The sequence below is a fragment of the Phragmites australis genome, chromosome 22 (assembly GCF_958298935.1).
Source record: "Phragmites australis chromosome 22, lpPhrAust1.1, whole genome shotgun sequence".
Lineage (NCBI taxonomy): Eukaryota > Viridiplantae > Streptophyta > Magnoliopsida > Poales > Poaceae > Phragmites > Phragmites australis.
Window position 1 is genome coordinate 9,638,961 of NC_084942.1, and position 14,447 is coordinate 9,653,407.

At 41.6% G+C, this 14,447-nt stretch overlaps 1 protein-coding gene across 3 annotated transcripts; it reads left to right on the forward strand.

Moving 5' to 3' along the window:
- Positions 1-1,978: 1,978 nt before the first annotated feature.
- LOC133904747 (zinc finger CCCH domain-containing protein 65-like) lies at positions 1,979-11,224 on the forward strand. Of its 3 annotated transcripts, XM_062346272.1 has the most exons (12): positions 1,981-2,276; positions 2,340-2,549; positions 2,769-2,837; positions 4,933-4,983; positions 5,372-5,416; positions 5,631-5,666; positions 5,769-5,837; positions 6,256-6,324; positions 8,480-8,605; positions 9,149-9,451; positions 10,247-10,516; positions 10,828-11,224. In XM_062346272.1, exons 1-12 carry the CDS (start codon positions 2,124-2,126, stop codon positions 10,981-10,983), a joined length of 1,557 nt encoding a protein of 518 aa, XP_062202256.1. In that variant the 5' UTR covers positions 1,981-2,123; the 3' UTR covers positions 10,984-11,224. The 3 variants fall into 3 exon arrangements, with proteins under 3 accessions (XP_062202255.1, XP_062202254.1, XP_062202256.1); XM_062346271.1 differs by having other exon boundaries at positions 1,979-2,549; positions 6,265-6,324; XM_062346270.1 differs by having other exon boundaries at positions 1,980-2,549.
- Positions 11,225-14,447: the final 3,223 nt, after the last annotated feature.

The following is a 14,447-nucleotide window of genomic DNA, read 5'->3' on the forward strand; positions in this document are numbered from 1 at the left end:
CAGTGGATACGTCCGAATCGAGCTTCTCTCTAGAGCTTAGCTTGGTGGATGCATTGCATCTGCTACAGTACTGCAACGGGCCCACTCGTTAGTCTCAGATGTAGGGTTGTTGCATCCATCCATGCAGACAACCAAACACCTTCACATGCATCGCATCCGCAGTTGTAGGTCATTGCATCCGTCCATACAGACAATAAAGCACTCTTCTTTTTAAATCACTGCATGTACTCAGTTTGCTTCTACTTATCCAGGATATACACTGCAGCTTAAAAAAAATCATGCGTGCAACTAAACACACCCATAAAGTCAGAAAGGTTAGGGATACATTGGCGGTGTGTGCTGTAAATTAATATTACCTAATAAGTGTACATCCTGATCTGGTGCATGAATAACTTATTATCAATATTTATTAGGGAGATTTTGTGAGGGGTATAAACATTGAACTGGAGGATTTTTGTACACAACAAAATCACTTATTCACTTCCCTCCGTGGTCAACTGATCATACACGATTTGTAGTACTAATTAATATTGCCTTGGCTGGAGATGTATTTGCTCTTTCAAAGTCTGTAGCTTCATATACCAAATCCTCACAAATAATTCACAAGTATGGCATAATTCGATCCTGTACCTTCTGGCCATAAGTATTAGGGAGGAGATGTCTCAATATGTCATTAAATTTGTTATATGAGATGTGTAATTTGTGAGCTATATTTTGATGCTTTCATTCAAAATTATTATTCCCGATTGATTTATCGATACATTATTGATCTAACAATGCCATTTTCGATTTTTCGATATAATTGATGACATATTCGTTTCCAGTAATAAGATTTCATTTCAAAAAATTTATAGAAATGAAAACAATTTTAACCTTTTGGTCCGACGTTTTCGAGTGTTTTCATTCCAACCCGCAACTGGACTCGCACAACCCCCCAGTTTTTGATGCTTTTCCTAGTTCTGACTGGTGGTCATCTTCTCGTACTGTCGCTGGTGTCCCCGTGGGCCCCACCGCGCCCTCGGTTGCCTGCTAGTCAAACAAACACTGCGCGTTCACTAGAGATGGCCAAATAGACCAGTCGGGTTGGCCTGATTAGGAATAGCCCGATAGGCCCGGCTAGTGTAATGGGCCGTGCCGGCCCGCGTGCCACGCCTTCGGCCCATGACACGGCCCGTCATGCATCATGCTGTACCGGATCGGTCCGGACACGATTGCGGCTCGGCGGCACGATTAGCGCTGTGGGCACGGTGCCACGGGCGCATGGCCCGTCATGCATCGTGCTGTGCTGGACCGGCCTGGGCACAATTGCGGCTCGGTGGCACGGTAGGCACAATAGGCACGGTGCCACGGGTGACCTGAAAAATTAAAAATAAAAAATAGCTACAAAATTTAAAAAATATATAGAAAATAGATAAAAAATAGATAAAAATAGATAAAAATGAGATAAAATATAGAAAATTGATAAAAAAAATAGCTGCAAGATTAAAAATATATATAGAAAAAACAAAATAGTCGGATCCAGACGTGCCAAATCGAGCCGTGCCCGTCCGTGTCGACCCGTGTTGAGCCATGGCCGTACCGCCTGACTTAATCGGGCTGTGCCATACCATATCGGCCTAATAGACACGGCTCATTTGGCCACATAGGCACAACAGAGCTCTCTAAACAGTCGCCCATGTTCTGGCTTCCCACTTACATAGAACATCATCGATCTTCTCAAAATCTCAAAACCACCCTTTGGGGCTATTGTTTAATGGGAGATTTTACTATTTACCACCGAATAAGTTGCCTGTTCTACGATATACCATCCATTGTGAGAATGACATGTGTGGTATTTATTCAGTGGCAAAAATGCCTATGCCTCCTCGCACCCATTCTTATTGTGAATAATGGAACACACAGGGGTGTTTCGAGAAATATGGGGCTCTAGAGAAGAGTCGTGCCTTTTTACCCGCTTTTACCGTTTTACCTCTGCCCCGACGCGTACCCGCACCCCGCTCGCTTTCTCTCTCTAGGGTTTTTCCCCACTTCCGTTTCTTCGCTTTGCTTCGCTTGCCCACCTGCTCTCGTCCCCATCACCATCCCTACCCCTCCCTCTCCTCTCTCCTCTCGCCTCGGCTCCAATGGCGGACGCCGACTCCTCCCCGATCGCCTCGATCTCCCCCTCCTCCGGCGCCGGGGACGCCGATGCGGCGGCGGCGATCGAGAAGCAGCTCGCCGGCCTCGGCCTCGCCGTCGACGGCGGCGGAGGCTTCCCGGAGCCGTCGGGGTGGGAGGTTGTCCCCGTACCCGTCGCCGTCTCCGGCGGCGGAGGCTTCCCGGAGCCGTCGGGGTGGGAGGTTGTCCCCGTACCCGTCGCCGTCTCCGGCGGCGGCGATGAGGTCGCCGGTGAGAAGCTGCATCCGCCGCCGACGGTGGCGGGGGCGGATGCGAGGGTGCGGTACCCGCGGCGGCCCGGGGAGCCGGACTGCACCTACTACCTCAAGTTCGGCAACTGCCGCTTCGGGGTGAAGTGCAAGTTCAACCACCCGGCACGGAAGAAGAGTAGGGTAGGTCGCGGCGGCTTGGACTTGGGCCGGGCTAGTAATCAAACTCTAATTTTTGGGTGGTTTTTGGGGGTTTGGGAGTTGTTTTGATCTGGTTCTGGTGATTGCGAGATGGGCGGTTTGGTAGTTTGCGGAGGGGTGAAAAGAAGGCGGCTTTGGTTGTATTTTTGTTTTCTTCATGTGTTTCTGAGCTCGCGTTGCTTTCGTTGTATGCTTGTGAAGGTGAAAGGGAGTGGGAGCAGCGGGAGCAACAGCAGCAGTAATAAAGCATCTTCGCCTGATGATGATCAGGTGACTGGCTCTTCTACTACGCTTGATTCTGCATGTGTGCCTGCTATTCTTTGTGCATGTATGCCTGTCTCAATCTGACACCTCACTGATACTGTGGAAGAGGTCGGACTGGAGCGAAGGAGACTTGTCTTTTTTTTTTCTTCAGAAATTTGAGTGCGTTATGTGCCTGTAGTTGTTTGAGTAACATAAGTTGAAGAATCCTGATGCACTTCAACTTCTTTATGTTGTTGAGATTGGATAAGATGCTGCATTTTATATATTTGCCAATGCATGTTTCCATCTATGTTGTTTGTATGAGATTGGCTTCGGGGATATGCATATGCTTGAACTATTTCCATGAACTTACAAGCTAGATTTTCCATCCATTCAATCATCTGATGGATAGTAACTAGTATTAAACTCTTCTGATGAGTGTTCATCACTTAGTAAGATAAATAAGTGCCTGAAATAATGTATTTATACGGTGTTCCACATCCTCAGTTGTTTTTACTCCCAAGTGCACCCAGGTCCCAATTGATCTCGAAAGGTAGAATATTTGCCTAATTGGTGTCATTGTGCCTTGATTTTGTCTTTTGATTGCGATGATAAATATGCATACTCCGGGGTGTTCAAAATGTGGCCCTTCCAAATTTTTTCGCTGCGTGTATCACAGCTGTTTATTAATATTGCCATATTAAAGTTGCAATGTACCAGCAAGTTAATCTTCTCGCCAATTTTCATTGCAATGTGATTTATAAGCTCATATAAGGTTCATTTTATATGCCATTTTGTTCTCTTGTGCGCCTTATTTTTTTTTTCTTTTATTTTATCATAAATAGTATATTGGAATGGAATTTGTTACCCTCTGGGTTAATATCAGGAATAAACAAGTTGAATGATCATCTAAGACCAGAATGGCTTGACAAAGCTTCTAATTCTTAAAGATTAGCTCAATTCCATGATTCTTAACTAAGGAAGTCAAGGTCTTCCACAAGTTACTTCTTTCTTGTTCCAAGATTTACAGGCTAGCTTTGTGCCTCATCTCACTGTACAATCTAGAATGCTGAAGAAAAGATTGTGTAATTCAAATTGAAAATCTCACCATAGAAAAGGCTGTTTGTTCTTTTCCTAATATGGTTGAGCCCCTTCTTCGATATCTGCTTGATGAACAACTCTTTTGATAGCCTTGTGCCTACCGTACCAAATTCGCACTGATTCCATAGGCTTTAAGAGGCAACGAAGAGTTTTTCTTATATAATGTTTACAAGTCTTTGTATTTATCATTGGCTACCGTAGTAACGAAAGCAACAATTCCTTGTATTTCACTATCACTTCTTTGATAGTACTTTGTTCCATGCTGCCTTCCCCCGTTATTAGATATTCTGATAAGTACCCCCTTCCCCCATTATTAGATATTCTGATAAGTACCTGGTTTGGTTCAGTTCTTCGCATTGTAGGAATATGAGGAACTGAGGTTCGAGACTTTGTGAATACAGTGAACTACGAGTTAAAGCATGCGACATTCTAATTCTTCAACCAACTACAAACCACCAACAAATTTGGGGCTTTGTACTTGGTTGAAGAATCGCCAATGAATTCTATATTGCACACTTGAAATAAAAAACACAATAGCAAAACATGTTGCGTCACACAAGGATATCCAGAAAAATCACTGAATTCGTAATAATCGATTGCCACTCGAAAGTAGAGCTGTCATCACCACTTTCCCAATACTGCAATGTACCTTCTATTTCTTGTTTTATCTCTTGTATGCTTAGGTTGTATCCTATAGGTTGCTGTTTGGTATGTTTCCTTTTAATGTTCATACTGTGATCTGCGTATTCAATCTGTGCACTGTTTATGCCTTTCACGACCAGTGCTGCATGGAGATAATTGAAGTCCTTATTTTTTAGACACAAATTGTAGTTTACTTTTGTAAGGTTGAAATGCTTGCACATTCAAAAGTTCTGCAGATATTTTTCAAATAACATATGTCGAACCATGTCAATTTTTGTAGTAAATTAGCAGTATCTGCATTTATTTCTATATTGTTTGATGTAAGTCTTTGAATATGCTTTGATTGCTGTTTCTAATTTTCTATTTGATTTTCAATCAGGCTCCTAGAGAAGAATATGAAGGTCTTGTTCCAGATATTTCATATTCCTTGGTGAGCCATCTTTACTTGTTTGTACACGCCAATGTGAAGGCATAATACAAAAATGATGATAATCACTAGCCAAATTGGTTGATGCACGCCAAATCGATATACAATTGATTGTTTCATGCCAGGCTAATGTGCATTTGTTGGCTGACTTGGCCCAGTATAATAGGGTTCCTTTCAGAAGGCACAGTATATAATGTGGATTTCTTAATGGATTTTGCAGCAACTGCAAAGGCATGTCTCCATATTCTTTTACCACTGAAAAGATAGGATGACATCCTGTGTGTGGCCAACTTTGATAATAAATCAAACAGTTATTTGATGTACAGGTTGATAAGTATTCTTTTGCTTTCTGTAGTAGAATTGTAAAATGCCAATATCTGATTTTCTGCAGGGCTTTGATGACAAGGGGACTGCATCTAGGAAGACATCATGCGAGGTCAGCATTGCCTTCCAGCATACTATGTAGTGGTTAAAGTTGTCTTATCTTTGTCAGATAGGTTGTTATCAGCATGATTACATTGTGCATGCTAGAGAAATAGTGAAATGTATGTTTTTTATATTCAGGACTAACTTCAATAGACTGCACTGCTTTCCCCTTTTTTAAAGAATGCCCATGTTTGATGTTTCCCGTTGTGTTTTATTTGTTGCAGGTTGTTGATATGAAGAAGGGAAGAATGGTGCCAAAGGTATGGTTATGTTATTGACATTTTCATGTGAACTGATGCTTGAGATTACTTAGTAGATGTAATTATATTTGAAGCTTAAATTATCATATCTTATGTTGGCAGATTGCCGAGGGGCCTGAAAAAGGAATTTATTTCAAGAAGTTAGATGAGACAAATGTCAGAAACCAGAAGGTTAGGAATTAATACATTGAAGCCCTTTGGCAATGTCTTTGGTGGTCTACAGTCCACACAGAGGGCATTCAATTTATTTTTGAAGCATCTATTGTCGGGGTTGAGGACTTTCTATCAACCATCTAAATGTCCTGACATCCTGTATTCTCCCATACATGTTAATCCATGCTATCTCTGCGGGGATACGTTGGAGCAAACTCCATCCTTGGCACAGCCTTTGCTTGCAACTTCAAGCAGCTGAACCAACCAAATTATATATTTACCGTACTAGCATGATAAACTACATTCATTATCATCCAAAATCCTGTTCTCATGGAGGATTGCATAAATTGATAATCTTTTGAATGATTTGTATTTTATGTGTAGCCTTTATTTTATTGTTACCTGATTATTCTGTCTACTTTTTCTGATTTTTGAGGTTCTGAAGGGTGCCAAAGATAAAAGAAGGGAAGCTGTTTCAGAAGGTAGTGCGCAGGAGGAATGCAAGGTTTGTTTGTATTTTGTGACCTTTCACCATGTTGATAAGCTTATTGATTGATATTCTGTGATTAATTTGCACCATGAGCTTTTGACTTCGAGTATTCTTTTTAACATTTTTTTCATCTAAATTGTTTTGTTAGTTTCGTAATAACACATGTTTATACTTATTTAATTTGTATTGGGGCTGAGGGCTAGCTCTCTGAAGTCATGAGCCAACTCTCTGAAGTCATTAGCCAACTGGTGTCTTTTGTCTCGACCCATGATCGGAACTGCAACCAAATTGAGTAGATGAACAGTGTTCCCATGTCTCCACTTTCATTGCCGTCTCACGCAGTGGGTGAACACCATCTCTTTGCGCATGCAACAACAACAACAACAACAACAAAGCCTTTCAGTCCCAAACAAGTTGGGGTAGGCTAGAGATGAAACCCATAGGATCTTGCAAGTCTAGTCATGGCTCTGGCACGTGGATAGCTAACTTCCACGCACCCCTGTCCATGGCTAGTTCTTTGATGATATTCCAGTCCTTCAGATCCCTCTTTACAGATTCTTCCCATGTCAAGTTTGGTCTACCTCGACCTCTCTTGACATTATCCGCACGTTTTATTCTTCCGCTATGTACAGGCGCTTCTGAGGGCCTGCGTTGTATGTGTCCAAACCATCTCAAACGATGTTGGACAAGCTTCTCTTCAATTGGTGCTACACCAACTCTATCACGTATGTCATCATTCCGAACCCGATCCTTTCTTGTGTGGCCACACATCCATCTCAGCATGCGCATCTCCGCTACACTCAACCGTTGGACATGTTGCCTTTTAGTTGGCCAACATTCTGCGCCATACAACATCGCAGGTCTAATTGCCGACCTATAGAACCTGCCTTTTAGCTTCTGTGGTACTCTCTTGTCGCAGAGGACGCCGGAAGCTTGGCGCCACTTCATCCATCCGGCTTTGATTCGATGGCTCACATCTTCATCGATTTCACCATCTTTCTGCAGCATCGACCCCAAATATCGAAAGGTATCCTTCTGAGGTATCACCTGCCCGTCAAGGCAAACCTCATCCTCCTCGTGCCTAGTAGTACTAAAATCGCACCTCATGTACTGTCTGAAAAAACCTACTCTTGGTCTCAGGTTGACCTAGCCTCCCCACCGGTGATGGCTTTCAGAAACTTCCTTTTTTGTCACATTAGTCGCAGTTATGTGGATCTTAATGCAATGCCTTTTCTATTTGAGTAATTTTTTCCCCATTGTGGACCTTCTTTTTGTTGCAATTTAGTTTCTTTTGATCATTATAATCAGCTGATAGTAACTTGTTGGTGCAATTTTTTTGCGCGAACACTCAAAATATTGATTTTTCTGGGTGTGAACCTCCGTGTACACGTAGCGATGCAACCAAAAATCAGCAGCCTCGCCTCGGGTCCTGTAGCGATTTTGGCCAAAAAAAAAAAATCCCTGCTGTTGTTGGTGTTTGACTCTTCACGTGAATATCGCAAGCTCCAAGGATCAGGTCACGTGAGGGGTTGCTGGGATTCAAGCGGCAACAGTACATGCTGACGCGACGTACGGCTGCTTTCTCGTGATGGTCGAAGGCCCAGCTCTGCATCGATCCAGGAGTCTGCCGATTTCTTTATGTCACCATCACCCAGGAGGCCACTGCACCGTGATGATCGCTGGTGTGCAGGAACAGGTGGCTGGTCTTCACGTGATGATCCTAACTCTGGCGCGCGGCAGCGGGTGCGCAGATTGGTGCTGAACTGAAAGTCTCCCGTGGCGGTGCGTGGTTGATCAGGAAGGAGAAAAGGAAAAAGAACTAAACTACTGCTAAACCTAGATGCAAAAGGAAGTAGGAAAAGAAAATAACGATTCTGTTGGTTGGCTTTGTGCGCCCCTGAATCGGCCGTCCCCATGGACTTATATAAGGGGCTGGTCTGCGCCTAATCGTATCCGGATTGATTTCCAATCGGGAAATTTTTTTTTTGTCATACCTGTCCTGCATGCATATAATATTCGACCTGCCAAATTTTGTTATCAACATAACACACAGCATGAACTCATGCACACATATCTTGTGTAATGCACACATATCTTGTGTAAAATCTAAGGTATGAGGTAGGGATTAGATCTTTCATGACAAGGATATTTTATCCTATGTATATTCCAGTATTATTCAACACCAGGAGGATGCAAATTTGGGAAAGCTTGCAAATACCTTCACCACGAGGGAAAAGAAGAGAAAACAGAGGTTGAAAAGGTTGATCTGAACTTTCTAGGTCTTCCACTGCGCCCAGTAAGTCTTTCATTAGTTATGCAGTTTATATCCTCATCCATTTGAGTTTTGTTAAGTTACCCTGATTTTTGTTACGTTCTCACACTAAGCGTACTCCTGTGAAGTGCAAACTAACAACTAGGTGCAATCATGCAAAGATCATCAATGCAGGCATCAAATTAACATGAAAATTCTTAAAGAAGTTGTGGATGTACTTCTGAACTTAGTTTACCTTTGTATGGAAGTTAAAGTTAAGATTCAACCTATTTTTAAAAGGTATAAATAAATAAAGTTCTGACAAATGGTAAATTATGTATAAAAGGAAATAGAAAGTAAAGGACAAAATATACTGTTGACAGTGAACATCTTCTATTTCTTGCTTCTGACACAATTGGTTTTGAAGTTGAAATTTAAAAGAGTAACTGGTGTGGGCTAGATATTTCCTTCTGACACTGACGGTCATTTCTTAGATTCTATTTATGAAGATGCAGAAGTGCCTCCTCATTACTGACTGGATATTTCTTGAGATCTTGAAATGAGAATCTGGTTATTTTAATCTTGCAGGGGGAAAAGGAGTGCCCATACTATATGCGCACTGGGAGCTGCAAATATGCCACTAACTGCAAGTTTCACCATCCAGATCCTACCAACGTGACTTCAAAAGAACCAGTGTTGGAACATGAGAATGGGGAAACTCCACAGCAAAATGTCCAAGGACCCTCTCAGACAAGAGTTCCAATATGGCCTGACCAGAGAGCATTGAATGAGCAGCATGTTCCTTTTCTAGCTCCAGCACAATCGTACAGTGCAGGAATGATTCCACCTCAAGGAATGTACCCATCTCCTGACTGGAGTGGGTATCATCAGGTAAATATACTCATATTAATAATATTTCTCACTCCAGCTATTGCCATGAATTTATGATATTAATAACTGTTGTCCTCAAGTTGCTTTTTGGTGATGTGGAAACCAAACATGTTAGTTTATTTTGCTGGTGTGTTCGCAGTTGGTTGAGTCCTTTCCTTCCTGTGGCAACTTATATCATTTTACTGTTTTTCAGGAACTAATTGGAAGTTAGAGAAATTACGTGTAAGTTAGAAATTATCATTTTTACCTCTTACGCTTAAGAAGGCAAATACCACAACTTGTGTTCGTAAAAGTACACTGGTTTGCACGGCGAGCAGGATGCCGAATTTTGGCTTGACCGTTTCCCAACCTTTGTAACTTGTACGGTGGCCAGTGATCTTGCTGTGCACCTAGGTTGATGGAAACACCGTGTTCCAGTTCAATAAAAAATGTACTCTGGTTTTGACCGAAATTGGTTAACATAGTTTTCTAAGGTATTTTATTCGCTTTGGATATTGTTTCTCCAGTTCAACTAGTAATGTTACATGAACTCAAAAAAAGTGCAGCCATTTTTATTTATATTAAATTTTGTTGAAATTATCAGTATTACACCTATTTATTATGTACTAGTTTTGATTGCGCTCAGTGAAGATGGTGAGTAGAAATATTCTGATTGAGATCGCTCAAAAATGTGGCATTCTATTTTCTGTTTCAGTTCCCCAATTTCTGTCACTAAAAGCATTTAATAATTTTCCACTATGCTTAACACTGATGCCTTTTCTTGGAAATTATTTGATGTGCGGATATTGTTTTCAGGTTCCTTTGAATCCTTATTACCCTCCTGGAGTCCCTTTTCAGCATTTTCCAGCTCATATGAATCATCCAATGTACAAGGCAGCAGATGTACCAGGACATCAGCAAGTGTCTACTGACGAATATCCAGAGAGACCTGGCCAACCTGAATGTCAGCATTTTGTTAGAAGTGGTTTCTGCAAATACAAGATGAAATGCAGATATCATCATCCAAGGTCGCGACTGCCTGCACCACTAACAGGTCTTAGCCCTCTCGGCTTGCCTATCAAACCTGTAAGTTCCTATCCAATCAGTTTATTTTCACCACTAAGGCGATAGCTCTTGATTTCACTAGCACATAGATCATACATCTATGATACTTAAAAATGTAATTTGACTTAGGAGAGAAAAGAAGAAATGGCTTCCATATTTTGTGTTGGGAACATCTCAGCTCCTTTTCTTGGAGAGAGCTCCTTTTAGTTGACCATGTAGCATGCATATTATTCCTGAACAAAATGTTTAAGCTTGTCGCACAGTGTGCCAGGCTCTGCAAACTGATCAGATGGCACTGGTTTGCTAAGCATTTTTCATTTCCCTTGTTACAGGATCAACCTGTGTGCACATACTATGGTCGCTTCGGTGTTTGCAAGTATGGTCCAGCTTGCATGTTCAACCACCCCTTCAATTTCGGCCCTTCTGTACTGGCAGCAGGACCACCTCTCCCTGGCCAATACCCCACACCAGGAAACTTCACCGTTTAGCAGGCATGAGATGAGCGATTTTTCGGTTCGCCACGATGCTTGTAATAACTTGTAAAATAGCGTAGCTCAAAGCTGTACTTGGTTGACGGCAGAGATCTGGCTCGCCAGTCGCAACGAAGTTGCATGAGGCTGGGTACATTGCCGATGGGATTCATGAAACCATTCAAACCTGTGACAGTCATGCTCCCTTCACACTGTACAGCAAGTTACAATTCGTACATAACTGCTGTTGGACTTGAAATCCATGCTGCTTGCATGTTTTAGTTGCATAATAAGTCAATGTGGGTATTACAAATAACAAGTTTAGTGGGTTGATTATGGATTTTCAGGGATTTTATCCTAGCATGATTGGGAAAATTAACGTAAATTTTGCAAGAAAAGTAGTTGTGTTTGTTTTAACCAAGTCCAGGGCTCAGTGACAGTATTGCACAGGTACACGCTGTTAGAAGGGGAAATATTGGATGCAAATGAGCTATTAGTGTAAAGGTGCAATCATTAAACTTGTATCGTCAGATCCTAATACGAAGACTAATGTTTATCCCATCACCCCACTTACATGTAGCTGTTCAGGTTTTGTCGCCGTGTGATGGGTTTTGTGTAAAAGCGTTTCATTAGATGAGAGAATCTCGTTCACATGGATGTGTGCCACTAGATCAGAATCTGAATGCCATCTATTGTTTGCACCAGATGATCCATTTAAACCAAATATTTTTTCCAGTTAGAAATAGTAACCAGTGTTAGGTGGATGTCACAAATACACACTGTTAATTAAAGAAAACAAATACGCACTATTAGTAATAGTTAGTTAATATAAGTCTTTCTCCGGATACATCAAATATAAAGATGCATTAAATGTAAGTCTACCACAACTTCAATGCACATTTTTCTTCCTTCTTTCATACCTGCCTTAGCTTAAATGGATCACAATAAAATATAGTAAATTTATTACCTATCTTAATCATAGGCATTATATTTCTCACCTTGATTCTTGTGCCCAAGTCTAAATCAAGGGCAGCTCCAACAGTGGCAAGCTCAACTAGCAATAGCCGTCCACATCATGTTTTTGCAAGGTGAAAGAGAGTGTTAGAACCAATGATCAACACCAATAACTATTTTAGCAATTGCTCATGTCCCTTCAGAGGAGATGTCCGTTCGGAAGGGATGGATATCCGTTTGGAAGGAAGGTCTTCCGAACGGACATTAACTTGTCTGTTCATCTTATATAAATACATGATTCAATGAAATGAAACATAACAAATTCAAGATAGAGTTCATCTCTGTCTCTATAATATGTACTATTCTCAACACGTTCTGAACCACATAGTTCTACCGAAGTGCTAATTGGCCACAACACAGAAGAATAGAGACTCGACAGCCTCGAATTCACAGTGTAAGCAACAATGGCGGCTTCATTCGTGATCCACGAAGTTCTTACCTCTCTGATGACATTGGAGGATGTTGTCCTTTATCTTGTTCCCTGACCGTGCCATCCCTTGCATCACGTCGCGTCCACCACGACCTTCGTTGTGGTCGTGGTTGTCGCTCTCACCATGGCAACCACCAGTGCCTCCATGATGCATACCATAGCTTGCGTCACAGTAGTGCCCACATCGGCTCAAGCCATGGTACACGCCATAGCGTGCGTGGCACCCACGGTGCGCACTGCCCATACGATGCACTTGGCATGGCACCTCTTCAAAGCGCATGCCAAGGGGCGATGACAGCACCCTCAGGTGCAACATCACTTGGTAGCGGGTGCGTCCATAACACAACCCGGATGGCGGTGTCCCCCTCGAATGATGACGACAGTGACATGATCTTAACACTGATGGCTCCTCCTTCTCCTTCACCCTCAACGGTGGATCCACCAGATCTGGGGGGAGGCCGTCATCTCCTTCATGGCTGTGGCGATGGCCTTCGATGACACATGATCCATTAGGTCTTGTGGCCACTCAGTCATCGCAGAGGTGGGCGATGTGGAAAGAGGAAGGGAAACCCTAACCCTAACCCCCCACGGCCTTAAACACCCGGCTCCCTACCTCGGCCGAATAATCCTCAGCCAATTAGTCATATAATGAAGAATGCATGAGCCTCAAGCCCATTATGCAGCTTGAAGCAATCATGTGGCTATTTTACACAAACTTCCCCGATTTTGTGTAAATTACAGTGCCATCAAAATTACAAGATTACAATCTTGAATTTTTTTATATTTAAGCCCTCAGGCTTTAAATATATTGTACTGTATATGTTTACCTCATGTAAACTGGCATTCCAGACCCTCAGATCTTCATGAATTATGATGTGTAATATATGATTGCTATTAATTGTGTATTACATTAGTAATACTAATGTGTTCGCAGTATAAAATAAGTGCAGTTTCATTACACAATTTTTATTTCATAATTGCAATAACTTCTCTTAAGAATTTATTTATTGCAATTTCATAATTTTTGCCTCAATAAATTATTTAAGCCTCATTTTGCTTAAATAAATAGCAGAAAATAATGCAAAATTCTTATTGGTGATTACCTTCTGTTATATTGGTAAAAATACAAGGTAGTGGAGTCTATGATGTCGTCTGTAACTGTAGTGTTGCCTATCCCTATGGAACATCGTCCATGTCCATAGCAGCGAGTTTCCCGTTCACTGTTGCGAGGTTTACACCATGTTGTATAATGACATGGTGATTACCTTCATAATGTCTTCCCAATATTTATAGTCTAGAGCCTATATTTTTGGCAGTGATTATCAAATCACCTGTTCCCTCAGGAATAGAGTCCAAAACATCAGCAGTGATTTTGTTGCCTATTCTTTATATAGTCAAGAATCATCTTGATTTTCAATTTTGCGCTATTACAATATTTCTATGTACAATATGAGCTATGTACAATATGATATTGGAGAAAGGGCGAAGTGCTTGGCCTGCCCTGCCCTGTCGCAGGCTTCCCACATCCCCTTTGTTGTGGCTCGCCCTTTCTCCAATTTCATATTGTACATAGCCCTGCACTATTACAATATTTCTATGCTATTTAATTACTATCATAATAAATTAATTGAATACATGATCATTTCATATTGTACATAGCTCATATTTCCAACAAAGAGTTTAATGAAGTCGCATTAGATGGTATCAACTTACTAACTTGGGCTATGGATGTAAAAATCAGTTTATCATCCCGAGGTCTTATTACAACAATAAATGAATCTCAACTTGAAGCCCATGAGGTCTCTGAACAACTCAAATATGTTGCTTTATATTTTTTAAGGTATCATATCCAACCAGATCTCAAAAAATGAATATATGATGGAAGAGGATCCACATACTCTTTAAACATCATTCAAAGAGCATTATGATCAGCAAAAGCTGTAGTTTTGCCAGAAGCAACACACGAATAGTCACTCATTCATTTTCAGTACTTTAAGTCCGTGTCAAATTATACCTCCGTTGTTCACAGAATCTGCTC

Coding starts and splice junctions, on each gene's coding strand:
- LOC133904747 (XM_062346270.1), top strand. CDS start 2,124: ATGGCGGACGCCGACTCCTCCCCGATCGCCTCGATCTCCCCCTCCTCC. Junction 2,550..2,768: donor CGGCACGGAAGAAGAGTAGG/GTAGGTCGCGGC, acceptor ATGCTTGTGAAG/GTGAAAGGGAGTGGGAGCAG. Junction 5,417..5,630: donor CTAGGAAGACATCATGCGAG/GTCAGCATTGCC, acceptor TATTTGTTGCAG/GTTGTTGATATGAAGAAGGG.